This window comes from Haliotis cracherodii, unplaced genomic scaffold (assembly GCF_022045235.1).
Source record: "Haliotis cracherodii isolate W230 unplaced genomic scaffold, xgHalCrac1.p SCAF_15, whole genome shotgun sequence".
NCBI lineage: Eukaryota > Metazoa > Mollusca > Gastropoda > Lepetellida > Haliotidae > Haliotis > Haliotis cracherodii.
This window is the reverse complement of record NW_027266270.1, coordinates 19,697,093-19,723,527: the sequence shown is the minus strand read 5'-3', so window position 1 is coordinate 19,723,527 and position 26,435 is coordinate 19,697,093. Positions and strand designations below refer to the sequence as shown.

At 42.5% G+C, this 26,435-nt stretch overlaps 1 protein-coding gene across 1 annotated transcript in view; it reads right to left on the bottom strand.

The window, feature by feature from the left end:
* LOC139461574 (protocadherin Fat 4-like) overlaps nucleotides 1-22,342 on the bottom strand; it is a 65,442-nt gene extending 43,100 nt beyond the window's left edge. The window contains exons 1-17 of the mRNA XM_071243052.1: nucleotides 22,321-22,342; nucleotides 20,737-21,192; nucleotides 19,921-20,158; nucleotides 18,024-18,214; nucleotides 16,993-17,226; nucleotides 15,381-15,643; nucleotides 14,204-14,375; nucleotides 12,950-13,370; nucleotides 12,398-12,591; nucleotides 10,943-11,182; nucleotides 9,805-10,049; nucleotides 7,825-8,011; nucleotides 6,344-6,767; nucleotides 5,389-5,582; nucleotides 4,590-4,832; nucleotides 3,602-3,813; nucleotides 998-1,163 (exon numbers count right to left, since the gene is read on the bottom strand). Coding sequence (XP_071099153.1) covers nucleotides 998-1,163; nucleotides 3,602-3,813; nucleotides 4,590-4,832; nucleotides 5,389-5,582; nucleotides 6,344-6,767; nucleotides 7,825-8,011; nucleotides 9,805-10,049; nucleotides 10,943-11,182; nucleotides 12,398-12,591; nucleotides 12,950-13,370; nucleotides 14,204-14,375; nucleotides 15,381-15,643; nucleotides 16,993-17,226; nucleotides 18,024-18,214; nucleotides 19,921-20,158; nucleotides 20,737-21,192; nucleotides 22,321-22,342 — 4,102 coding nt within the window. The remainder of the gene's footprint in view (nucleotides 1-997; nucleotides 1,164-3,601; nucleotides 3,814-4,589; nucleotides 4,833-5,388; nucleotides 5,583-6,343; nucleotides 6,768-7,824; nucleotides 8,012-9,804; nucleotides 10,050-10,942; nucleotides 11,183-12,397; nucleotides 12,592-12,949; nucleotides 13,371-14,203; nucleotides 14,376-15,380; nucleotides 15,644-16,992; nucleotides 17,227-18,023; nucleotides 18,215-19,920; nucleotides 20,159-20,736; nucleotides 21,193-22,320) is intronic.
* Between the last annotated feature and the right edge of the window lie 4,093 nt (nucleotides 22,343-26,435).

Here is a 26,435-nt window from a genome sequence, read left to right as displayed (position 1 = left end):
TGATGTTTACCGCAGCGATATCTTCAGTGATTGAATAAAAGCATTGGCGCCAAAAAGACATGAAAGCCAGGGAAATGAAAAACGAAGGGAATCGAGCCACAGGTGTTATTGGCGTGATTGTTCCCATGCTGCCGGTGCCATTCAAATTGATTAGCAGAGAGAGAACACTTTTAACATGAAAAAACAAACAGGATGATTCAGAAGATCAATGAAGAGATGCTCAATCGGCCACGTTGGCTCCGGGATTTTTTTCCAAATACGACACACATGAGGTCGTGGTCAGATTTAATTTTAACGAATCAAATTGATTTATTATAACATGTGACAAAGAAATGTCAAGACTCAATCACCTTAAAAATACACCTGAAACCCTATCTGACTAGTGCGGACTTTTCGGTGACCGAGGCCGTTTTCCCACTCTGTAACGAGCCTACCCTGTCTTGTTCAGAAGCTGTATTTTGAGCGATGGACTGAAGCGTTAGTAAAAATATGTGAGTATACGCCTTGTATCGTGATCATTATTGTGTTTGAGGTCCGGTACATGACTGCTTATGGAGACAGTTCGGAATAAGGGCCGATAGACCAATTACTTCTTGTCCTTATGACCCTTGGCTGACCAGGCGAGGTGTGGACATATGGCTTAAATTGACAATAGCGGAGCGGAGCGGCAATACATATAGGTAGCTGTAGTCGGGCCTCCTTGATGTCCTAACGCATTTATGACAATATCACATGTTACATATAATGGAAGGCCCACAGTGACGCAACGAATCCCCTAACATCCGTGGGAGTGAATGGGTATTGGTTTACGCCGCTTTTAGCAATATTCCAGCAATATCACGGCGGGGGACACCAGAAATGGGCTTCACACATTTTACCCATTTAGGGAATCCAACCAGGGCCTTTGGTGTGATGAGCGAACGCTTTAACCACTAGGCTACCCGTTGCAACATGGACATTCTGTTGATCACCGCTCTTCTATAGTTGGGAAACAAACCGTCAGTAATGTTGGTGATGTTGTAGATGAGGTCGCCGTCGGGTCCGGCATCCATGTCGGTGGCTGTCAAATAAGCCAAAACAGTTCCAACTTCCTCATTCTCGCTGACCGTAAGTGATGGCGATGAGATGTTCCACGTCGGGGCATACTCGTTCATGCCAATAACCTAAAGCAACATTTTGATGTGAACATAAATAAAAACATTGGTTCATGGCCGAAGTGTCGAACATATTTTATATAGTAGGACCGAACTATCGAATTATAGCATAGTAATGTTCAGTACCGAACTATCGGAAAGACAAGTTTCACGCATCGGTGCCGAGGAACCAACAGTCGAAAATGTGATGGGATTGGAAGAGATTAACAATGAAACTATTGGTACCTAATTAACTTATGGCCTCGTCAGCATTTCTCCTCTCCTTGCCTGAGATTAATAAAGCCAAAACTAACGAAAATTGAAGGGATTAGACGAGATTAATAAAAGATAGCGATACCGAATTAACTTATGGCTTCGTTGGCATTTCTCTTCTCCCAACTTCTCCCTACTAGACTATAAAAGGCAAAGTACACATAGTTTTAAGCATTATACAAGTCAAAATAAACAGTTTTAAGATCAACGTGAGGTGACCCATGACGACCTAGTCAGCCAAATAGGACCCCACCCACACAGTCCCTAGTCGTCAGTGTTCCTGCTTCGTATTGACCAGTTTAAAGAGAAGCTAATGCAGAGAGCAAGAGAAGAAATTAACTCCATCACCCGAATATACGGCGTCCAGCATGTCGAGATGAAACGCAATACAGACAACCTGTCGGACAACATTCTGCCGAAAAATTCCGAAGTTCAAATCTAAGAAAGCCACACTGTACCGGGCCATACACAAGGCCAGTCCGAGGATTCCTAGGCCCGAGCTGCAGCTGAATACAAGGTGAGTCGAGACTCTCTGAATGTAGCGATGGCTTCCTCATTGGAGACGATGGGGTACGTCAAGAGGAAACTTGTCTTTACTACCTCCGCGAATTTGGAACTGTTGATTGACTGTGATGTACTTTACGGAACATTGTATGCTTTTCCATCCGGTCTTGACCAGCTGTATACCCTTCATGGTGAGGTGCAAGGCTGTACCTACCCACTGGTCAACAGCAAGACAGGACAGGAGACATACGTGCTTTTCAACTGGTCAAGAACGGAGCATATCAGCAGAGTTTCAACCTGTCACCAGAAAATTGTCCAGTTACACTTTGAGAAAGCTACACACAAAGCCATTGAAACTGCGTGCAAGGATGTTTTTTTTCCAAGCACATGTAGTGACGTGTGTAGAAGCTAGGTCTCACGAGTGAACACAAGGACAATAAAGATTTTAACAGACTCGTCTAACCTGCAGCTGCATTGCTTGTGGCCCCATCTCAAGGAGTAGAGGATGTCTGGATGAACTGCATTGCAGATAGTCCTCCTGATTATTCAGTTGTAAGGACCCGTGATGATTCCGGGGTATAATAGGTCTTTAGCAACTCATGCTTGCCGTAAAAGGTGACTATGCTTGTCGTAAAAGGCGACTAACGGGATCGGGTGGTCAGGTTTACTGACTTGTTTGATGCATGTCATTGATCCCAATTGCGTGGATCATGATATTAATCAGTGGATTGTCTGGTCCAGACTGGATTATTTACAGACCGCCGTCATATAGCTGGAATATTGCTGAGTGCGGCGTTAAACAACAAACCAAACAACCATTCTGTTGTAAGGTCCATGGTCACAGAGTCGTGAATCGAGGGACCAATAGAAGCCCCGAGGGCTGGCATCACAAACTGAACATTTCCGGAAAGTGCCTATCTATCATCTTCGAATATGTATCGGTTTTCAAGAGAGAGCAGTCCGCAGCTGAAGGTGAGGTGAGGTGAAATTGGGTTTAACGTCGCGCCCAAGAGTATTGCACTTATATGAATACCCCACTCAGACACAGTATACCTACTCCGAGCCGACCAGTTCTTGTTTTAGCCCCTGAATGTCGAGTGCCAGACAGGGTAACAACAAGTACCATCTTTTGACGACTTTTATGACACGGCCGGGGATCCAACCTCGGACCCTCCGCTCTCCGGGCGGACGCTCTACCACTTGACCACTGAGGCGGACCCGCAGCTGAAGCCAGGATGTGTGTGGACACATCAGAGGAAGGAGAAATGCAGGGCTATGTGTGGTTATTTACTGATTTCCCAATTTAGTTCGCAGTCGCATTAGATTGTTACCACTTGTGGAGACCCCGACCTTGGGTTGGAGCTGGCAAACCAAGTATTCTTATCAGGGTGAATCTCGGAGTCGAACCCACAATCAACGGATCCGAGCACGAGAAAAGGACACAACTCTTTACAGTGGTTTGCGTCCCTCACCCGTGCCAGTGCCCTTTGATCATGGGTTCGATCCCAGATTTGCTTCAGCTAAAGTGGCAACCGAAGCCATTTAAGTTTGCTACCTACCTGTAAGGCCCCTCCCTGTCCCCACTGAAGATCAAGTTGTCGGTCCCTAAGTCCCACGCATTTACAAACACCCACTGGCAAAATGCTTCATATACACCCTCTGACAAAATGCTGAAATTCTATAAATCTTACATTTACTCCCACAGCGAACGCAAATGCGTTCGAGCGCCCTCCATTTGGTTTGTCGCTGAAGGTGAGTTGCACAATGAAGTTACTACTAGCCAGACTCTCCAGGTCAACGGCCCTGCTGGATGTTATCAAGGCCAGTCCCGCTACTTTGAAGGGTGAGGCTTCTTCATTTGCGAGTGCAAGTGTTGTGGTGTCGTTCCCATCATTATCGTTGTCTACACACGTAAACTGGACCAGCGTTACATCTAAAATGGTTAGCTTTCATATTTAGCACATCTTTATTTGGTTAGCAGAATGTGGAAACAAATACAATTTGTAAGACCTTTTTATACATATCAACCTCTGGGTGATTCCAACATATGCCAAACAGAATTATGCTTGTACTCATGATTAATACGCCAATGGTAGGAAAAGAAAGGCCTCTTTTATTTAACACACTCCCTGAAAATCTGTTTCGATAAAGCGCAAAACTTCACTTTCCAAGTTATTGGCAAATGTATCTATTCAGACAGAAAAATAAATCAACTAAGTAACATCACATGATACATAAAGGGTCTTGTTCCATGCTTTAAACAACTGCTGCCTGTAAATGGATTATTTAGATGTTATGTGATATATTATGCTTGCCAGAGCGCAAACAATCTTGCAACTGTCTACCATTTGTACTCTTGGTCAAAAGGCCACACAAAAACATTGCAAGTGATTCCGAGTCATTCCACGCAATTGGGATCGATGACATGCATCAACCAAGTCAGCGAGCCTAACCACCCGATCCATTTAGTCGCCTTTTACGACAAGCATAGTCGCCTTTTACGGCAAGCACGGGTAGCTGAAGACCTATTCTACCCCGGATGGTCACGGGTAAACAACGCTAGTACAACCTCATTCAACTGCATCAGTGTACAGAGACAAGTACGTAAACACAGTTGTCGGTATCTATGAAACTTATAGTGAAGTCAAATATTAAGTTAAAAAATGGACCAAGGATTACTTTCTAGTGTATTCTCCATGAGAGAAATTTCTTGTACATCCATGTGGCATTCCGGGGTGTTATCGTTGATGTCTGTGATGTTGATGACGAGGGGCTTGGTGTCGGTGTTGTTGGCAGTGTCGGTGACTGTGATGTTGACTGTAACTGACAGCATCCCATTCGCGCCATCACGGTCTATGGGCTTGAGGAGTGTCAGAACGCCGAGGAAGGGGTCGATGGAGAAGTAGTCAGTGCCGCCATCACCTGTGCATAATATACACCCAGGTTTGTATATTATTTCGGACAAACCACCCTCGAAGGTGCTTACTGTAGTGAGTGAGTGAGTGAGTGAGTGTGTATGGTTTTACGCTGCTTTTAGCAATATTCCAGCAATATCACGGCGGGGGACACACATTGTACCCATGTCGGGAATCGAACCCGGGTCTTCGGCGTGACGAGCGAACGCTTTAACCACTACGCTACCCGACCGCCCCACTGTTAGTGGTGAGTGCCGTTGGTTTAACGCTGTCATTAACAGTATGTCAGTGGTACGAAGACCTGTAACTACATTCTCACGTCTCAATCACTAACTTGGTAAAACCAACGAAAACTGGTTTGTGCAGACCAACTTAGAAACATACATTTAAAACTGCAAATTATTATTGTTTCCAAAACAAACATAACACATGTATAACATTCACCACAATGAAGACTATATATAACGTGTGCCTGATTTGTACACTAAACAGGCCACTTGGCTAAATGTGAGGCTGTCGATGACGCTTCTCTTAAGCATGAGACACACTGTCCTTGCACATACCTTGTATGCTGAACGTAAGGCTGTCATTGGCATCTCTGTCCACCACCTCGAACATTTTCCCTAATCTAACTCCCCCGGGTAGCGCCTCAGGGAGGGACAGGGGGGTTAGGACAGTCAAGATGGGAGTCTCGTCTACAACGTCCAAGATCTTCACAGTCAACGATATCCGAGTCTCAAACTGGCTATCTGTTGCACTGCAAACACAAAGCAAACCACTACTCACAGAAACATACATGTATAACCTGCCGGGCAAAAGAAAGTATGCTCCACTGTTTGATGGTGGCTAAAATGAAACAAACAAGAAATGGTAATTCGATTATTTGAAACGGGTATCAAACCTGTGGTTTAGACCTCATGTTTGCAGTGTTTCGGTGACTGTTTTCAGACAAGTAACGTTTTGATAACGTTTGTAATTCTCGATCAAATTCAATTTCTTTTGCCAGTCAGTTTACTACATTTGCTATATCTGGTCTTAAGCGTGAGTGAGTGAGTGGGTGAGTGGGTGAGTTGGGTTTAACGCCACTTTTAACAGTATTCCAGTTATATCACGGCGTGTCAGCTGAATGTGGCAGGAAAGCTCCAAGTGATGCAGGTCTTGGACGTTTACCACTTCGGTGAAACCCACGAGCACGGTGCTAACAAACCCAGAAACATAATTGGGGCGAACCAGGATTGGAACCCACAATCATAGGTTTCTGGCGTGCCCAAGGTACGCAACTCTGCACAGCGAATCGCGGCGCCCTAGACGACTGGGTCAGATTCGTCCTGATTATTTCAAGGTTTGTCAGAGCCATACCCGTACTGGTAGATTTCACCAAAGTGGTAAACGTCTGAGACTGACATCACTTCGGGCTTTCCTCCCACATCAACCGGACATGCCCTGATGAAACTGGAATACTGTTCAAAGTGGCGATAAACCCGCCCACTCACTCAATTGTACGTAACGGATGCTTACGTCAGCGATAGGGTAAAACATGTTTCCTCTTCATAGTCGAGTTCCCTCCGTAGTCTCAGATTGCCTGTCTGGACCTCGAATGTATCGGAAGCATTACCATTCACCGTGATGATGACGGCGTCGCCATCTTTGTCGGACACACCGGCAAAGTTGAAGATGATGTCACCAATATTCAGATCCTCCCGAACAATGACGTCAGAGGTCGTTATGTCTAAAGTCGGGGCGTTGTCGTTGACATTCAACAGGAATACAGTGAAGTTGGCTTGGATTGAATTGGGTGGATTTCCGCCATCGGACACTTGGATTGTGATATTGAAAAACTCTACCCCTCCTGTTCCTACGTCTCGGTCAAGGTCACCGGATATGCGCAGTTCGCCATTAGTTGTATCTATCTCAAAGGGTTTCGCCGTAACCTTCCCAGAACCTGATGAGAAATGGTCTCTTGTTAGGATACCATTTCACTGACTCTCAAAATATTTTCAAGTATCTAATAAACCCATTCACATGTTATTTCAAATTATATCATAGGGTATACATAAAATGATTGGAACGAAGTTAAAATAAACCCTTGCCATGGTACGACTAGTGATCGAGTACCGGGTGCTTACAACATGCGACCTGGCTTATTATATCCATACGGCGTGGTTCTTAATTCATGTCAGAGTCACTGGTTTGCCTAGAGAGATTTCCAAACTACAAACATAATTACACGATAACAAATATATAGGTTTAAAAAAAACGAACCAAAAATGTCCCTGAATGTAATCAACATATACATTGTCTTTCAAGTAAGAAAACGAGCGAAATTGAAGCAATATATGTTTTCAATAAATCTTTTACTTCTGAAGTAGGGTTGTGGATAAATCAAATCAGCCTCATATTTATTAGTGATTGGTGGCATTTTGACCGAAATGCGGAAGACGTTGTCCAATGCGTACTCTTTCTAGAGCGAATATATTTTAAAGTCGCACTCAACAATTGTTTTACTTCGAATCACTCAGAAAATCAGACTTGAAACAGGCATGTCGATTATGGAGAATATTATTGTTATCGATTATGGCTATAATGACAAACGCCATCGGAACAAGGTGGTCCATGATATAAAAAAGCACTATTTGTTACCACAAAAGGACAATATTTTCAATATTCTTTACTGTAAAGTCTTATCTAATATAATTACTGGAACTCAAAGACAGAAGGGCGCATGTGACCACATGACCCAGAGCTCAATTCGCTTTGAAGAGTTGCGTTCCTCAAATGCAGGATCCGCTGAACGTGGGTTCGAACACCAGAATCGCTCATATTTTGATCCTTGGTTTGTCACAACAGGCTCAACTTACACTAAGCCTTCACACGTATAACTGAAATACACTAAGCCTTCACAAGCATAACTGAAACACACGAAGCCTTCACATGTAAGACAGACAATACTGCTTAAAGCGACGGTTTACATGTACTCATTGACACGAAGGTATACTTACTGGATGTTAGAGTGAAAAGCGTATATTCGAGCCTGCCATCTTTCCCGCAGTCAGCATCAGTGGCAACGAAAGTTCCGACCACAGTTCCCCTGGTGGCGTTCTCATACACAGTAATGTCGGGGAACCGATCGCCCACAATTCCTGTCGACTGATTCCATTCGGGCGAGAACTCGTTAGCAGGAAGCACCTTTAAAAGATATATGATGCCAGACTTTTTTATCTTTGAATACAACACAATATGGTGCCTGACGTCGTCACCTTACAATATGATGCCTGACGTCGTCACCTTACAATATGGTGCCTGACGTCGTCACCTTACAACGTGGTGCCTGCGGTCTTCACCTTTATATGAAACACAATATTGTGTCTTCCGGCTTCAACTTTATATCAAACACAATATGGTGCCTGGCGTCTTCACCTATATATGAAACACAATATTGTGTCTTCCGGCTTCAACTTTATATCAAACACAATATGGTGCCTGGCGTCTTCACCTATATATGAAACACAATATTGTGTCTTCCGGCTACACCTTTATATCAAACACAATATGGTGCCTGGCGGCTTCACCTATATATGAAACTCAATTATGGTGCCTGGCGTCTTCACCTATATATGAACCACAATATGGTGCCTGACGTCTTCACCTATATATGAAACACAATATTGTGTCTTCCGGCTTCACCTTTATACGAAACACAATATGGTGCCTGGCGTCTTCACCTATATATGAAACACAATATTGTGTCTTCCGGCTACACCTTTATATGAAACACAATATGGTGCCTGGCGGCTTCACCTATATATGAAACACAATTATGGTGCCTGGCGGCTTCACCTATATATGAAACACAATATGGTGCCTGACGTCTTCACCGTATAATTATTACGTGATGTACGTGATGTGTTCCATTTAAATGATGCAATATATCATACAATGATATTGCTCATTTTACTTCATGTACCTTTTCGTGCTGAATGCGGAACTGATCATATTTTACTTTACAAGCAACCATTATGCTGTTTTATTGTGCTCTCTTGTTTTCTGTTCTGTACATCAAGCTTGTGGTAAGAGCCGACTAAAAATGGGGATCGATTGGTCAGGCTTTGTAGTTTGTCAGATTGGTGATGATTTCCGGTCAATGGAGTGAGTGAGGGAGATGGGTTTAACGACAGCTTGGTGCGGTTAACAAGCCCGATGTGCTGCAGGTCTCAGACGTTTACCACTTTGATGAAACGCACGAGCATGGGATCCTAGAAACATAATCAGGTCGAATCGGGTTTCGAACCAACAATCATAGGTTTCTGGTGTGCTCAAGGGCCAAATTCTGCACAGCGAACTGCGGCGCCTTAGACCACTGGGCCACCCGTTTCCCCTTATCAGACAATGATTTGCGCCGTATCGATTATTGACAGGCTGCTGTGTTGCTGTGGTATAGATGGAATAACACCCATTGCCATTTATCTACTTTTCATGCGACAAATATAACTAATACCTCTAAATATATACGTTAAGGTTTACCACAGACATATGGAAACCTTTCATCCGAACTTCTTGAATTTATAAAAACAAACAATAAAAAGTGTTCCCGGTTTATATAACCACATGAATGAATAAACATCAACATGGTTTACTTAATGTGTGAACATTTCATATCTAGCGAGATTACAAGCTCCGATAATTTTTATCTGTCTAACGAAACTTAATCTCCAAGGTCATGTGGTCAAGGCGTCCATTCTCGGATCAGAAGGACCAATTGTTTGTGTCCCAAGCCGTGATATCACTCACTGGTACGCTCACTATTGACTCCACAAGGAGTATATCTCACATGGCAATGTCAGATACAGTAAACTACGTTGATAACGAACACACTTATAACGAACTACGGTTATAAAGAACTAAAATTAGTGGTCCCTTTGAGTTCGTTATAACCGTAGTTTACTATAGTATTACATTATTGCTGTTCTGACTACACTGACCTCTACGATGACCAACGTGTCTGCAGTCTTTGGGTTGATGCCACCTGAAGCAGCAGTAGCCTTCAGGGTGAGGATATACTTGTAGTCCTGGTCCTGAAGACTCTCGTAGTCCACAGTGCCCGACACCGTCAGCTCCAGCCCGCGGACACTGAACACATCGCCAGCATCTCCGGACACGATCGAGATATTGAACTGACCATAGAGTCCCGTGTCTCGGTCAGTGCAGTTTAGAAGTAGTACTGCCCCTGTACCAAGAAGTCACAAAAGCATAACTGTTGAAGATAGTAATTTTAAAATTATAGAACGACTGACTCTTCTCAAGCATTACTTTCCCAGTACATTAATTAAGTTGTGTTATTCTTACGATTGCACAAGTAATCGTTCTAGCCTTAAACCTGGAACATGATTTGGTGAAAATCGACCACCTCGTAAGAACAGAAATACTATTATATATTTTATGATATTATATTTTATTAATATTTAATATATGTATGATGGTTTTGTAATATGTGGCCGATTTTCCCCGTAGCAGAACTGTTCCTTCCAATTTTCACATGATGTCATCCCCATATATGACATCATAAATACACGTCATTTCCGCCATGACAATGATGATGCCAGTGTGAGGTTTGTTATCTTAGACCTGGGGCACCCTTTACTCTTTTTATTCGTTTTAGGATTATGAAATTATAACATCCATAAATGTCTGCCATGGACCTGAGTCCTACCATGAACCTGTGTTCTACCTAGGATTTTTGTCTAAACATGGATCAGCCTCTCCTTGCATCTGAGACTTTTACAATGTGCCCGAGGATTACTTTGGATTTGAGTCCTACTACGCATCAGAGGCCAACGACGGTTAGAACATATACTGCCGGACAAGAGGACATACACACCATATCTTATTATGAAACAAGCAAGAGATGGTTATCCAATGGTGATGTATTTGATGCGGGTATCACAGCTTTATTTTGGACTTTAAATTGACAGTGTTTCGGGGATTTTTGTCAGCCTAGTAATGTTTGTAATTATTCGATAACATTTTCAAGTGTATACTTTCTTTTGCCCGACAGTTTACTATTAAGTAGACGGTAGACGAGGATATTGACACTATATGCAAATCTATTTTCAATCCTACCCTGTGTTGAGTTTTCCGTGACCGTGATTGTGTAGGTGTTTTCAGAAAACGTTGGGCTGTTGTCGTCTACATTCACGATGCTGAGATTCAGTGTTTTTACATCCTTTAGTCCCGCCTTGTCCTGTACTTCTAGCGTCAGATTGTCCAGGTACGGCACGGGCAAGGAGTCTGCATCCAAGCGAGCCATCATCGTCATTGCCCCTGTTGTGTTGTCCATGTTGAAGTACATAGCATCGGCGCCTTGTGTGCAGAAAGACATTTGCCACTGTGACTCTTGTAAGGTAGTAACAAAGTGATGCTGCCGTCATCACGTGACGAGTGTTGTGACGTGACTTAATAATTATGGCATGTCGAAGATCACTTGTAATTTTCAGACCAAAACTCGATATTGACCGACAACAACAACACCTACTACTACTGCTACTACTACTACTACTACTACTACTACCACCCTCACACGAAGAATCATGTCAGATCCAACCACCCTTGCTCTTCCCTCAATCGCTTATATTTACTGAAAGTACATCTAAGATCAATTAAAGGAGGAAAATCAGCTAGTGTAGATGAAGTGTTAATTGTGTTATTCTTTTGGCTTAGAAAACGGTTTGATGTGGAATTTCTACAAGTCTTTGCAAAACATTAATAATAATAAAAAATAATAAGTGTCATATCAAATTGGGCCCAGGAGATGCTTTCTGGACGACCACTGCATAGAGTTTATATGCAGTAATATACAGCCTCAGACGTATCCAGGCCAACAATTTGATCTTGTCCTTTTTGATAAATCCAATGTAATCATTAATATTATTGAAATTTCTGTCTCTTTTGTCACCAATATGATTGACAAGATTGACAAGCATCCCAAGTACCAAGTTGTTCGACTCCCCATTGTTCTAGGTGCTTTAGGTTTTCTACCTCCCAATCTGTTGACTAACATTGGGAGAGTACCCTTGTTTGCTACCAGGCATCTGGATAGTAGTAGTAGTAGTAGTAGTAGTAGTAGTAGTAGTAGTAGTAGTAGTAGTAGTAGTAGTAGAAGTAAAAATGTAGCCAAAACTGAAAAATAAACTGTTCAAAACTGATGAAAAACCGTTTTATAAGCAATTAAATGCAACCAATGATATTCAAGAGGAAAGACCCACCAAGGATTCCAATGAAAGTTTTTGGAATCAGTAGTGGTCTATACACGGCGAACTGCAACCCAGAGAAACCATGGGTAGAGGATTACAAAAATAATGTACATGACATAATAAGGACACTATTGTTGTTTTTCATTACGCCCGATGACCTGAAGAAAGTAATTAAAAAGTCCAAATCTAATACTGCGCCAGGGCCTGATGGTATTTGAAACCGGTTTCGAAAATAGTGTTAAAATAGTAAATGAATGGATATAACTATTATTCTTTATGTCTTCTATGTGCACTCATTATCAGCATGACTTGTTGATGATCTTGCCTGTTAGTGTGTAGGTCAACACATCATCTTTGTCGGCATCTGTTACCAGGAATACGCCTCCAATGACAGTCCCAGGAAGAAGTTCTTCAAGCACATTTACAGGGGTCAAAGTAGTAAGCTTTGGGCGTTCGTCTATGACGTCAGTTATTGTTATTACTAACGTCTCATTGGCGTCAAACTTTCCATCGCTAAGTCTGAAAAGATAAGAACATCTCTTTGTCCCATTATCAATATTGATATGAGTAAGTATGGTTTGTGCCGTTTTCACAAATGATCTGTCAATATGACAGCGGGGGACACAGAAAATGCGATTCACGCGCCTTGCCCATGTTGGGAAAAGAACCCTGTCTTCGGTACAATGAGGATGAGCTTACACAACTTGACTACTGTACCATCCCATCAAGGTTGAAGTTTCACTGATTTCCAATGCATACCAACATGCATAAAGACCACCGAAACATACTGTGTTTTAATATTTTTGAGATTATAAATAAATATGATTTACATGTTTTTGTTTCAATGATTATTAGAAATATATAAAACAACACTTACTGTATAATCAGTGTGTAACAGCTCTGATTCTCAAAGTCCATTTGTTTAAGAACAATGATATCCGTCTCATTATTATAAAAGTAATCAGTGTCCCCTCCAACGCAGGACAGTATCAGTGGGTCGCCGTCAACGTCATTTCCGGTAACGGTAATAATGACGTCACCATTATTGGCATTCTCTTCTACAATAACTTGACGCTGAAAATTTACAAAAGTAGGGGAATTGTCGTTGACGTTGATGATATCGATGTTGATGTTCTTCGTGGTTTCTTGCGATGGCATGCCTTGATCGTACGCCGCGATGGTGACATTGTAGAAAGCCACACCCCCAGTTGCCGTGTCCCTGTCCGGAGCTTTGATGATGGTTACGAGACCGCTGTCGGGGTCGACTGCGAAAACGTCCGTCAACGTCGATCCGGAGTCTACCAACAAATATTACCAACGTTTCTCCTTGAGGTAAGGCCACTGCTTGATTTGAATCAATGATTTGACTCCTCTGAATCAATGAGGTGAGGTGAGGTGAGGTGAGGTGAGGTGAGGTGAAATGGGGTTTAACGTCGCGTCCAATATTATTGCACTTATATAGCGACGTGCATATGCGTGTGTGTGTCTGCTTGTACTAGTCCGGACTGAGGCCGATTTATAGTGCTAGCTCACTGAGATACCATGACACACAGTATACTGACTCCGAGCCGACCAGTCCTTGTTTTAGCCCCTTAATGCCGAGCGCCAGACAGGGTAACAACAAGTATTATCTCTTAACGTCTCATGGTATGACGCGGCCCGGGATCGAACCACGGACCTTCCGCTCTCCGGGCGGACCCTCTACCACTAGACCACGGAGGCGGTCCTGAATCAATGAAGGGTTTACCTCACAAGTACAGTTCCATGGAAATAAAAGAAATTTTAATCAAAGCTGAACCTGACGCACTTGGAATGCACTGTGGTGTTAGTGCACTTTTACGCACGATAAAGTGATATAGAATTTGATTATTTGTTCTTTCTAAACAGACAAACCCATACAGCTTCACACCAACAGAAATATTGAGCTTAATAAAGTTATTGATTTTATATCGACCTCCGCAGTCTAATTTATATGCAAAAGATCCGTAAACAAAAATAATCCAAAAAATGTTTCCAAAAGGTCATACGTGAGTCTTGATCGTTCTCTTTGGTAAAAAACCCCGACAAACTGAAAAGAATAATGGAATAAAATAATTTAAAAAAAAAGAATAAACAAAAATAAAACCCATACCATCCTTGACCTCCTTAACCTTGAACTTGACCAGACCATCCTGAAACGCATCTTGATCGGTGGCATTGAACATTATGATTGAACCTCCGGGTTGTAGATCCTCCTGAACTGTGACCTGGACTGGGTCAAGGGCATCCTCCCACACAGGGGCGTGCTCGTTCAGAGCTTGTACCTGGCATTAGATACACTGAATAATGAGTGAGTGAGTTTAAGCTGCAGTAAATCAGGATTTCAGTTGTATCACTTCATACAAGGTGAGGTGAAATGAGTTTTAAAGTGGCATTTAAATCTATTGCACCGGCATAATATGTGCATGCATGTGTGCGTGCGTGTGTGCGTGCGTGCGTGTGTGTGTGTGAGTGCGCGTGCGAGCGTGCGAGCGTGCGTGCGTGCGTGCGTGCGTGTGTTTCTGCTTGTGCTAGTCCAGACTTATGCCGGCTTTGTAGTGCCAGCTCACTGAGATGCCAACTCCCAGTTTACTATGGATACTCTACTGAGACATATTATACTGACTCTCAGCCGAACAATCCTTGTTTCCCCCTTAGTGTCGAGCGCCAGGCAGGGTAACTACAAGTACCTTTTCTAGACGTATTTTGGTATGACGCGGTCAGGGGATCAAATCACCAACCTTTCCCTCTCAGGAGAGACTCACCATCCGCTGGACCACGAAGGCGGTTACAATTCAGTTACCGAAACGATATGACGAAAGCCGTAGATATTTACCAATTCTGTGTCACCCACAACCATATGTTTGGTTCAGACAGACCCAGGTTTCATTTTCGCAACGAATCCCGGCACACATTAAGAAATCCCTTGTTCCCATAAACAATGGAGCTTTAAGTGAGTGAGTGAGTATGTTTTTTTCGCCGTTTTTAGCAACATTCCAGCAATATCACGTCGGAGGACTCGAGAAATGGGCTTTAGACATTGTACCCAAGTCGGGATTCGAGTGAGTGAGTATGGTTTTACGCTGCTTTTAGCAATATTCCAGCAATATCACGGCGAGGGACACTAGAAATGGGTCGGGATTCGAAGCCGGGTCTTCGGCGTGACAAGTGAACGCTTTAACCACTATTATGATCGAGTATTGCTTAAAACGGCGTAAAACCATACTCACTCACTCACTCACTCATGGAGTGAAAGCTGATGATCCGTGAAACAACACTGTATTTCGTACCGTGACAATGACGACAGCATATGCCGTGTTGGGGATATCAGCCGCAGGCTTGTCCACCGCCATAATGGTCAGCACATAGGTATAGTTTCTGTCCGCGAGACTCTCATAGTCAATTCTGGACCCGTTAGCCAGGAGTCGCAGTGATCCCTTCTCCAAGGTGAACACCGGATTGTTGACGTCGTCCCCTGCCTGTATGGTGATGTTCACTTCGCCGTTGGACCCCGAGTCGTCATCCGTGCAGGTTATGTCTATGACGGGAGTGGCTGAAACGAGAGGACATTATATCTAGCATACACATTGCAGACACACACGGCACGTGTTTAATGAAGCTGAAAATGTCATCATTGATACCATTCGTACGTCTGGCACTCGTATTTCACACACACATGATTGCGTGATTTGACGTTTGCGTTGCCGGATCCTGTCTGTATTGAGTGAGTGAGTGAGTGAGTGAGTTCGGTTTAACGCCGCTTTTAACAGGATTCCAGTTATATCGCGCCGTGTCAGCTTAATGTGGGAGGAAAGCCCGAAGTGGTGCAGGTCTCAGACGTTTACCACTTCGGTGAAACCCACGAGCACGGGTATGGTGCTGACAAACCTAGAAACATAATCGGGCCGAACCGGGATTCGAACCCACAATCATAGGTTTTTGGTGTGCCCAAGGGACGCAACGCTGCACAGCGAATCGCGGCGCCTTAGACGACTGGGCCACCCGTGCCCCCTGTTTTACACCTGTGTTGCCTGTGCCATCGGTTCTGTCCTGTTAATATATTAACGATAATTATATATATGTGTGCAAGTTCCCTATGTATATAGCAACAACAACTCTCTTGATAAAACAATACTCATTTTCTCATAGCGTTTTAGTTTTTAATGTCCACTTCTAGCATGGGAGCCTGTCTAATAAATCTAAAAATATATCAAATTTTGAATACAGCAAGCAAAATCTCATGTACCCAATTGCAACACATCGGCGAAATTTAGGAGCAGCAAATTGTCAAAAATGCGCGTAAGATACTAAATGACAGCAATCATAGACTTCATTCTGAATATCAGTGACAACCTTCTGGTCGCCGAGTGCGCATGCCCATGCTGTAAAACAAACATGCGCGGAAATCATTCATAGCAGCCAGTATCAGTCTGCTTATTTCAACCATTCCTTGTCGTCACTGTAAGAGTGTTAAATTTTTTTCATGTTTTACCTCTGTTTATATAAGTAAATGTCTTATTTTTGTACATATATTTTTCTTCACATTTAAGTGCTAATCAACTGTGCAATATGAATCAACCATGTGATATTAAAATATTATCTCATCTTATATGTATGCAGTGACATTAAGTCTTTTGATCTGGGGGCAAGTGCAGGTAGCCTAGTGGTTATAGCGTTTGCTCGTCACGCCGGGTTCGATTCCCCACATAGGTACAATGTGTTAAAGCCATATCAGGTGTTCCACGCCGTGATGTTGCTGGAATATTGTCAAAAGCGGCGTAAAATCATACTCACTCACTTGAATTTGGTCATTCCCAGTGAAAGTGTTCGTATTGACAAATGTCCGGATTAAATCATAATCCGTTTTGAGCAATGTCACATTCAGTGAGATCCTCCGCTTACTTGGTTCCGAGTTCTCCGTGACGCTGGCGTAGTACACGGATGCAGAGAAGACAGGTGGATTGTCGTTCATGTCCATGATGGTGATGTTGAGGAAGGCGCTGGTGTTGAAGCCGCCCGAGTCGATCACCGTCAGTATCAACATATCCATGAACTTGGAGCCGTTCTCATAGTCAATACGTTTCATGATCTCAAATTTCCAATCTTCCAAAACCGTGAAATAATCCGCATGTGGACCTGTTTAATGCGCAGAAAGAACCCATCAGAGAGAAACAAAAATCACTACAGGACATAGAGAGAATTATTGAAGGGTTTGTATGATGATCTCCAAAAGCGTAAATCTCAAAATAAAATATGTTTAATGATCTATAACCTAGTATTTATGGTCACCCATGATATAGTAAGTGTTCCTACTTATGGTATTAGGGGGCACGGGTGGCCCAGTCGTCTAAGGAGCCGCGATTCGCTGTGCAGAGTTGCGTCCCCTGGACACGCCAGAAACCTATGATTGTGGGTTCGAATCCCGGTTCACCCCGATTATGTTTCTAGGTTTGTCAGCACCATACCCGTGCTCGTGGGTTTCACCGAAGTGGTAAACGTCTGAGACCTGCATCACTTCGGGCTTTCCTCCCACATTAAGCTGACACGCCGTGATATAACTGTAATACTGTTAAAAGCGGCGTTAAACCAAACTCACTCACTCACTCACTCACTCACTCACTCACTTATGGTATTATATCAATAGTAATTGCCGTTAACTGTGACAAGGTAATGGCAAGGTACATATGGAATGGTAATGCCGTTACCTGTATTACCTGTAATAATTTAATTAACGTTAGCCGTGCAATAGCAATTTACCTGTGACATAGTAGTTGCCGTTTCCTGTGACACATTAATTCAGCTTTTTGTTTTAAACTGACTGCCGTTACCTGTGATACAGTAATAGCCTTTACCTGTGTTACAGTAATTGCCATTACTTGCCATTGTCGTTACCTGTCACACAATTGCCGTTACCTGTCACACATTGCCGTTACCTGATATGTAAAAGTGTTCCGTGTCATTCCTGTCCTGGTCACGCACCAGGAAGCCCCCGTCTACCGCCGTCCCGATGGCCAGTTCCTCGGGTATTGCCACGGGAGTCACGATCAGTTCTGGCCTCTCATCGATAACGTCACCGATTCGAATTGTCAGCGTTGTATTGACGCTACCGATAAGGTCAGAGACACTGCAAGATCATCATATAAAAGATAAGCAACGCCATAAATCGCAAAGAATAATGAAGAAAGAAGCGTAGTTTATTTCATGATAAAACATTTTTCTGGCATGACGTCATTTCTGGAGATTTGAACATGCGATCGCAACTTGATGACGTCGTAAATTGGACGAAGTTATTTTTGAAAGAAGTGTCTAGTGAGGTGTTCCCCATAGATGTAGCTGGACAGCGCATATGTGCGATGTGCGATTATTAATTTTATTCATATTTATATCAGTAATGCAATAGTTGACATGTCTTTGACATATAGGCGGCGAGATTAGAAACAGTGCCATGCCATCAAGAGGACCTGTTGCTTAGGTAATATCAATGTGCCGAATGTACTCAACGTAACAGAAAATATTGATGGTAGAAATAATGAAACGGCTATATAAAGGTTTAGTAGGCACCTGAAGATAACCAGAGAGTGTTTTACACACGTGACCGTGTTTACTACCTACATCGTTATATCTACATCACTTACTACATTGTTATGTTCACATGAGTGAGTGGGTGAGTGAGTGAGTGAGTGGGTGACTAAGTATGATTTTACGACGCTTTAAACAATATTCCATCAGAATCACGGCGGGGGACACAAGAAATGGGCTTCAAATATTGTTCCCAATTGGGGAATCGACCCCGGGCCTTCGGCGTGACGAGCGAACTCTTGAACCACCAGGCTACCCCACCCCCCTTTGTTCACACGAAACTCATTTCGGAACTCCGTAATAAACTATATTCTTCAATGGTTATTTTTTAAATCAGTCTATCACCTGGTATTGAGAGACATGTATACTCCAACATTAGAAGCAGGAGACAAAAGTAAGTTGAAAGAATACTGTAAGTATTATCTTGTCTTGCGGGATCAATTTTGGTTGTTTGCTGAACGCCGCACTCAGAAATATTCCATCTGTATTATGGCGGCCTGTCCAGACAATCCAGTGATCGATTTTGTAAGCAACGATCCACACCGTCGGGGTACGAGGACACGTAATTGACAAAGACACAGAGCCTCTCCATCCGAGCCTAACAAGACCAGCATAGGTTGCTGGGAACCAATAAACTGATGTTAACAACAGTTTTCCAGCCACAGTGAGTATATTACGGTTTTATTACAATGGTATGTTTTCCAGCCTCAGTGAAAATGGAACGGTTTATACCGCTGTCAACAGTTTTCCAGCCATTGTGAGTATGATACGGTTTTATTACAATGGTATGTTTTCAAGCCTCGGCGAAAATGGAACGGCTTATACCGCTGTCAACAGTTTTCCAGCCATTGTGAGTATGATACGGTTTTATTACAATGGTATGTTTTCAAGCCTCGGTGAAAATGGAACAGTTTATACCGTTGTTAACAGTTTTCCAGAAATAGTGAGTATGAAACGGTTTTATACCAATGTTATGTTTTCCAGCCTCGGTGAAAATGGAACGGTTTATACCGCTGTCAACTGTTTTCCAGCTATTGTGAGTATAATACGGTTTTATACCACTGTTGACAGTTTTTCATGCCTCATTGAGTATAGTTTCATAACGCGAATGTAAATCTAAAGTGAATATGAGACTTTAATAGCCTCGGTGAGTAGGGTGCGGTTTCATATCGCAGTTTTCCAGCCAAGAATGGGCTGCAGACAATGAAATCATGAGGGAATCGTGTCGTGTCAATGCTTCCTTGCACTTACCTGATCGTAACATCGAATGAACACCGCGTCTCATAGTCCAGAGGCCTGATGTTGTACAGGGAGTTTCCGGTGACGTTGAACATGTCCGTGTAGTCCCCGACAACGCTGAATGTGACGTTGTCGTTCTCCGGGTCCTTGGCTTCTAGGGTGAAGATGTCCACGCCCGTATCCGCAGTCTCGTCCACTATCAGGTTGTGGGTGCCGTCCGCGGAGGGGGAGATGAACTTTGGACGAGAGTCTGGAAAGAACGCAAGCCACAGAATGGTATAACCTATGACCACACCTTGCATATATGCATGTACTTGATCAAGGAAGGTGATTTGCCTCACAGATACCTTTCATTGCTGTATTGGGGATGATGAAAATTGTAAAACAAATGTGAATGTGTGTCGAAATCTGAAGTGATAGGAATCGGGGAAAAAATCAAGTATGAATTTGTAGTCTTCTTCTGAACAACAGCAATTGATTTTGAACTCGTATCAACCGTTCATTTCTGTGCAAATGTTTTAAATCTCCTTCCTATCAGTAAGACATTGAAGCGTTGTATGAAGCATTCCAAAGCGACGTCATTTTGGCTTCGCAATAATTGAGTTATTTGAAAGCATGACAACATTGAAATTCATAGATTAATCCTGTATTTATTTATAAAAAACACCCTATTCCGTGTGACTGCTACCCACGGACGTATATACAACGTCTTTGTGCTACCCTAGTGAGTTGAACTGTCACAGTAGCACGTGGCTTCATCAAACACTTAATCTCAGACACCCTCAAATCTGAAACAAAATGTTTATCTTAAAGTTCCAAAATTCTCACCTATGTTGACAAGGGCAATTCCGCCATCGGCATAATTTACTCTAAACGTCGCGGAATTAAGCTGAAACTCTCCGCTATAGTTGGTGTGTAGAAACATGCCTTCTCCAATGATGTATCCAGTCCCTAGTTCCAGAATTCCATGATTGTCCCACTTCATCCAGAAATACTTGGGGTTGTTACAGTCCAGGAATTTGCCTTCTATGTAGTCTGTAGGGGTACACTTATCATTTTCATCACAATGAGTTGAAGGGATAAGAAGGGTGTAATTGTTGCCCTGGTAACCAAGGTAGACCATCACATACCCCTTGCTGTTATCCAGAACCTCGGAGAAAGTGATGATGAGTCCCTCGCATGCCTGGATGCCGAACATCAACCAGTGGACGTGAATAGGACTGAAGCCTACATCAGCTAGGTTGATGATGGTGTCCTTGGAGAGGGCCAGGTGCTCCCATCGGCCTGAACATTCGAGTAAGGACACATATTTTACATCATATATCTTTACGCTTCTTAAGGTATTGCAAGTATGGGGGAGTCAAAATGAAATTAATTTTATGTGGTGCAATGTTTGTATTTCTTTGGCATAAAAAAAGTGATGGCCTCACTGCTTAGTTGGAAACAAATGCTGATTCTGTGTCGGATGTGTTCTATTTTTACAGTACTGTTGTAATGCAAACCGTTTCAATACTTTTCTTTCAACTTCATTAATCTAAAATAACGAGTTCTTTCAATATGTTTCCAAAGTGCACCAAAATTCTATTCTCTTGTATACAGCAAACATTCGGCGTAGCCCCTCTAACGATAAGCCCCCTCTAGGCAGGACCCTTAATACCCAGCGCTGTCTGTAAATGTCAATCTACACCTCTTACGTCGCCGGATGTTACGTATGTACACGTACGTGGGTCACTGACCTTGCACTGACCTTGCACCACTTTACGTTATTCCTCTATCTGCAAAACCTGACTGACATGGTGAATCGGGAGGCGGGCCCAGATCATCGACGGAAGCGGACGGATTGAACGGCGAGTTGTGGCGTCGGCAAAACCCGCCGCCCCACCCACGACGTCTACGTCCGACTTCCTGACTTAGCGTAACTGACAGAGCGGGTCTCCGCACCGGGAACATTGGCACTCGGTCCCGGTGTTCGTTCAGAAACGTTATTATCACCCTGTACCCTTTCGACTTATTCCAACTCATCATGGGCTACCATCTGAGGACCGAAACGTACGCTTTTGGACAGTACCATGAGGATATATTTTCTTCAGCGGGATAAGGTTTAGTTCTGGCAATTAAAAAAAATTCATATACAGTCGAACCTCGTAAACTCGAGATCCGTTATCTCGATTGAACCGATATCTCGGACCTATCATCCGGTCTCGACCGCCTCGCTATAAAATTACATATGAATTTGATCGCTTATCTCGAATTCGAGGCAGCACTATCTCGAACCGTGAACTCGGTCCCATTTGTTACTTTGATATGGAATTTTGTACCTTCATCTCGAAGTTGACATTTGCATTTTGAGGAGCGCAAATAAGCATTTTTATATGCAACCGTCTTCCTAATATGGATCTATAATACTGTTACTTGGCTGCCCTTTCCTTGCCATCTCGAATGTTCTGCTATCTAGAAGTTACAGCACTGCACCTTTAGGTTCGAGACACGGGATGCGACCGTGGAAATACTGTTACATTTCTGTACTGTATCGATATTACCGAGGCCAGGGAGTTAACTGACTATAAAAGTCCAGTTATGCTTTGGCTTGACTAACGAATGTATGAATAGTCCAATTAAAATCACAAAACGAAATCCGTCAATTTGCAAAGCATGTGTACCGCCAACTAAGCGTCGGCAGATATATTCCAATTCTTTTTGTTTGGTTTGTAATCACTGTGCTCACGTGATTTGAAGCACTTACCGTAGTAAGAACCGTTAAAATACAATTACAGTTACAATATAGATCTTGATTATAGATCAGATCGTCTTCACTTGGCGCCGCCATATTGTTTGAAGCAAATGAAAGTGATATCAGAGGTCGAATCTGATTGGTCAATAGGAGGGAAATAGAAGGGACATAACTCGTAAAAGCCACTGGTGGCGCTACGATCGAGCCCAGAAATTCCAGCTTTGTTCGGCAAGGGTGGAGACTGGACATTTATAGTTAGTTAGCTCCCTTGCCTCGGGAAGATGTAGTGTATCATGTTTATATTTCTTTGAGAAAGGGGTTCACTCTTGTTACAGAACGTAGGGTAATGGTGACAGTAAGCGTTGTCATGTATTATTCTTGTGCCCATAACTCAACACTCCCAACTGACTTTTGACGATTCACGTGTGCTATGTTTTATTGTGTCTTAGCTTGTATTCACTGAGGTGGTAAACGTTCACGTACAGCATCACTTAGGGCTTTCCTCCCACATTAAACTGACACACAGTGATATAACTGGAATACTGTTCAAACGGTGTTAAAACTAAACTCACTCACTCACTCACTCACTCACTCACTCAGACGCTTTGATTATGGTTGAATACCCTTTACACAAAATATAATGGAATATTGAGATACACCCCGGGGTACCTGTCTAATAAGTAAAGATTATCTGTGTTCTCGTCATGATTATCATATGAATACCCCCATCCCCATCACCACCCCCACCCGCAAAAAAAGAAGAAAAAAAAGACACAACAAAAAACTATTGGCTTAAATGAATGGATCACTAAATTATTAATGATGATGTGAAAATGGGTAAACATGGCTTGCCTACCGGGGGTACTGGTGATCCAGTCGTCTGAAGCACCGCAGAGTTATGTCCCTTGGGCACGTCAGAAACCATTTCGGGCTTTCCTACCACATCAAGCTGACAAGCCGTGATACAACTGGAATACTGTTCAAAGCGGCGATAATTCCAGCTCACTCACCTCACCCACTCCTGCCAAACGGGTGCACCCGCCATTCACATATACATCAATATAAACCTGTCCACCTGAGTAAAATGGACTGGTTCACATTTTAAAACAAACCAGGTGGTGGAGAAGTAGGATGACGCCTTGGATATACACCTACCCGGATATGACGTCACCGTTGGTAGACATGCACATAAGCAGACGAAAAGCAGCACCGAGCAACTTCCCTTCATGTTGAATTATCTTTATGTCTGAAGGAAATAATGTGTGTAGTTATATCATGATTGTATTTTAGTAAAATTAGTCTAAACATAGTTATGGGGCACGGGTGGCCCAGTCGCCGCGATTCACTATGCAGAGTTGCGTCCCTTGGGCACGCCAGAAACCTATGATTGTGGGTTCGAATCCCGGTTCGCCCCGATTATGTTTCTAGGTTTGTCAGCACCATAGCGGGGTCGTGGGTTTCACCGAAGTGGTAAACGTCTGAGAGCTGCATCACTTTGGGATTGCCTCACTCATTAAGCTGACACGCCGCGATGTAACTGGAATACTGTTAAAAGCGCTATTAAACCCATCTCACTCACTCACTAAACACAGTAATAGAAAAGTGGCAAATTGGGAAGCCAATTACAATGTATTACATTCATAATGTCAGTATATCAATTCTTCAGAAAAACGGAAACATGATCCGTCAAATCTGTAATCTGTCAAGAAACTAATTTTGTAGTACTTCTTACTGAATCATTAAGGGAAAGTATTTCGACATATTATACAATAGTTGGTTACAAACTTGTTCCTAATTTAACGCATTCTCATTGTGTGTTGTAATATCTCTCGCGTCACTCTCATTTTTGTGACGTCATGATATTGGTGTGTTGTTTTTAACTAAATCGTGCATTTTATGTGAACACAGAGGTTTGCTGGAAATACTGGATGTCGGGAAGAATTGTGCCATGAAAAAGCCCACCCTCTGTACAGATGAAATACAGAAATGGTTTGGCACCAATAACCAAATTCAAATTCTGTCTCTACGAAAAGTCCCAGGCGCCCATAATATTACATGATTGGTTTCTATAAGAGCCTACCTTAACCAAATGACTTCCGGAAACTAATAATAATTTGAGGACACACAATGAATTAATTTCAATTTTGTGTGTGTGGCAGAAAGTAATTGTTATTGTTAACGAACAACACGAACGGATTTGTTGAAGACCAACATAACGTCATCAAACATGAAGTATACTAACACACAAAGGAACCATATAATCATGTATTCAAGCATCACTCATGATGTGTTTTGGTACTTCCATCGCGAAACAAATGGATTGAGATTCGAACCTGAACGAACGCATTGCCGTGTTTGATTAACCCATGTCTAAATACATTGAACAACTTAACTTTTAATTTTTGTGGCCATGATGCCTAATATAACTAAAATATGCGTTTTCAATGTCTTCAAATGTATGCACATGAACCGAAATTAACGTATTGGAATCAGAACGCAAACAGAATGATAAGTCTTTAGAATATATTTTAGCTATCAGACAATTATACATAAAAAGACAAGTGAATGTTAAAGAAATCTCACCTTTGTTAAGAAGCCTATGTCCGCTCGTCAGTCCTCGTCTCTCAAAGGCTTCGTGCTAAGGAACGACAATGACATTTCAATGATATTTTACACTACGTGTATTTTGTGCAATCTTAAAGAAATCAGGTAATTATTTGCTCAATCAAATGCAGTTATGCCGGAACTAGAGAACTGGGCCTCGCAGATAGAAATGCAATCGTACTTATAGTCAAATAATTGCAGAAATTAACCGCGGTATTGTGATCGGTTGATATGTACATAAGAAAGACTCGTTCAAAGCCGTACGCTTAACATGAACAATTACCTCGTGTAAGATTGACGGGTGAGATGGAGCGATTATTTCGATTATTTACACTTTGAACTATAAGTGCTCTGAGTCATGCGCTCTGACAATGGTAACACTTTCTGTGAAGACGTAAATCTCAGAGGAATCTAGGGACTGGCGTTCCCTAACATATTGCTTTTTAATAAGCTGGGTGAAATTGTAACGCTAATTGCATGCTTTAAGGCTTATGTCACATTAACTTTATATGTGATTGATTCGGAATGAAGAATATTTCCTGATTCAATCATTTAATTAATTTAGATCTCCATGTGTAATTTGTAAAAGAAAACGTTGAGTCGTATATAACATAAGAATGTTTGGCATATAATCTGAAAGTATACATGTAGGTCTTGGTAATTTGTTTGCTGCATCAGATATAACTGTGTGAGAGAGTGAGGATTGTTTTACGTCGCTTTTAGCAATATTCCAGCAATATCACATCGTGGGATACCAGAAATGAGCTTCACACATTGTACCCATGTGGAGAATCGAATTCGGGTCTTGGTCGTGACGAGCGAACGCTTTAACCACTAGGCCACCCCACGCCCCAGATATGACAGAAATAAAAGTGAAAAACCCCTTTAGATAACCATAAGAAATTTGTGATAATAGCAGAGTTCATTTTACGACTGTTACCTATGCATGTGTTTATGACTCAATACCAAACAGTGGTGACACAAGGTGTTCAGGAATTATAGAAGTGATGTTAAGTTTCAAACCAAATCTCAGTGATGCCATCGTTGACCTGTAACCTAAAATGAGGTTGTGTGATGCCCTGATGTGGTGCAGGTTGTGTCAATACCAGACTCGGGTTGGTGAGTAAGTGACTTGGGTTTAACGCCGCTTTTAACATTATTCCAGTTTCGTCACGGCGTGTCAGCTTAATGT